Below are 251 nucleotides of genomic sequence, written 5' to 3' on the forward strand. Positions count from 1 at the left end.
CCCCTGAGCCCGCTCCTGCCCTGCCCGTCCCTGCCGATCCCCCACTTTGTCACCTCCAGGGAGATGTCAAAGACAACGAGTTTGCAGCTGGTGGGGATGGCATCATAGCAGCAGTGGCTCCTCATGAAGTGCATGTAGACCTCAGCATCAGGGCTCTGGAAGTCACTCTCTGGGCCCAGTCCCAGCACCATGTTGCCCAGCGTGAAGGTGATGGGTCTTGGGCTCCTTTGTCTGCCCTCTTCTTCCTCCTC

General features: G+C 59.8%; 1 protein-coding gene across 1 annotated transcript in view; it reads right to left on the reverse strand.

Annotated features, from left to right (window-relative positions):
* The window catches only part of LOC104401877 (5'-AMP-activated protein kinase subunit gamma-3-like), a gene marked incomplete at its 5' end in the record, with an annotated part of 2,257 nt that extends 2,012 nt beyond the window's left edge, over positions 1 to 245 (reverse strand). Inside the window, 1 exon segment of the mRNA XM_010009593.1 lies at positions 13 to 245. Within this exon segment, the coding sequence (XP_010007895.1) occupies positions 13 to 245 (233 nt within the window).
* Positions 246 to 251: the final 6 nt, after the last annotated feature.

Source organism: Nestor notabilis, unplaced genomic scaffold, assembly GCF_000696875.1.
Source record: "Nestor notabilis isolate BGI_N333 unplaced genomic scaffold, ASM69687v1 scaffold22352, whole genome shotgun sequence".
Classification (NCBI taxonomy): Eukaryota; Metazoa; Chordata; class Aves; order Psittaciformes; family Psittacidae; genus Nestor; species Nestor notabilis.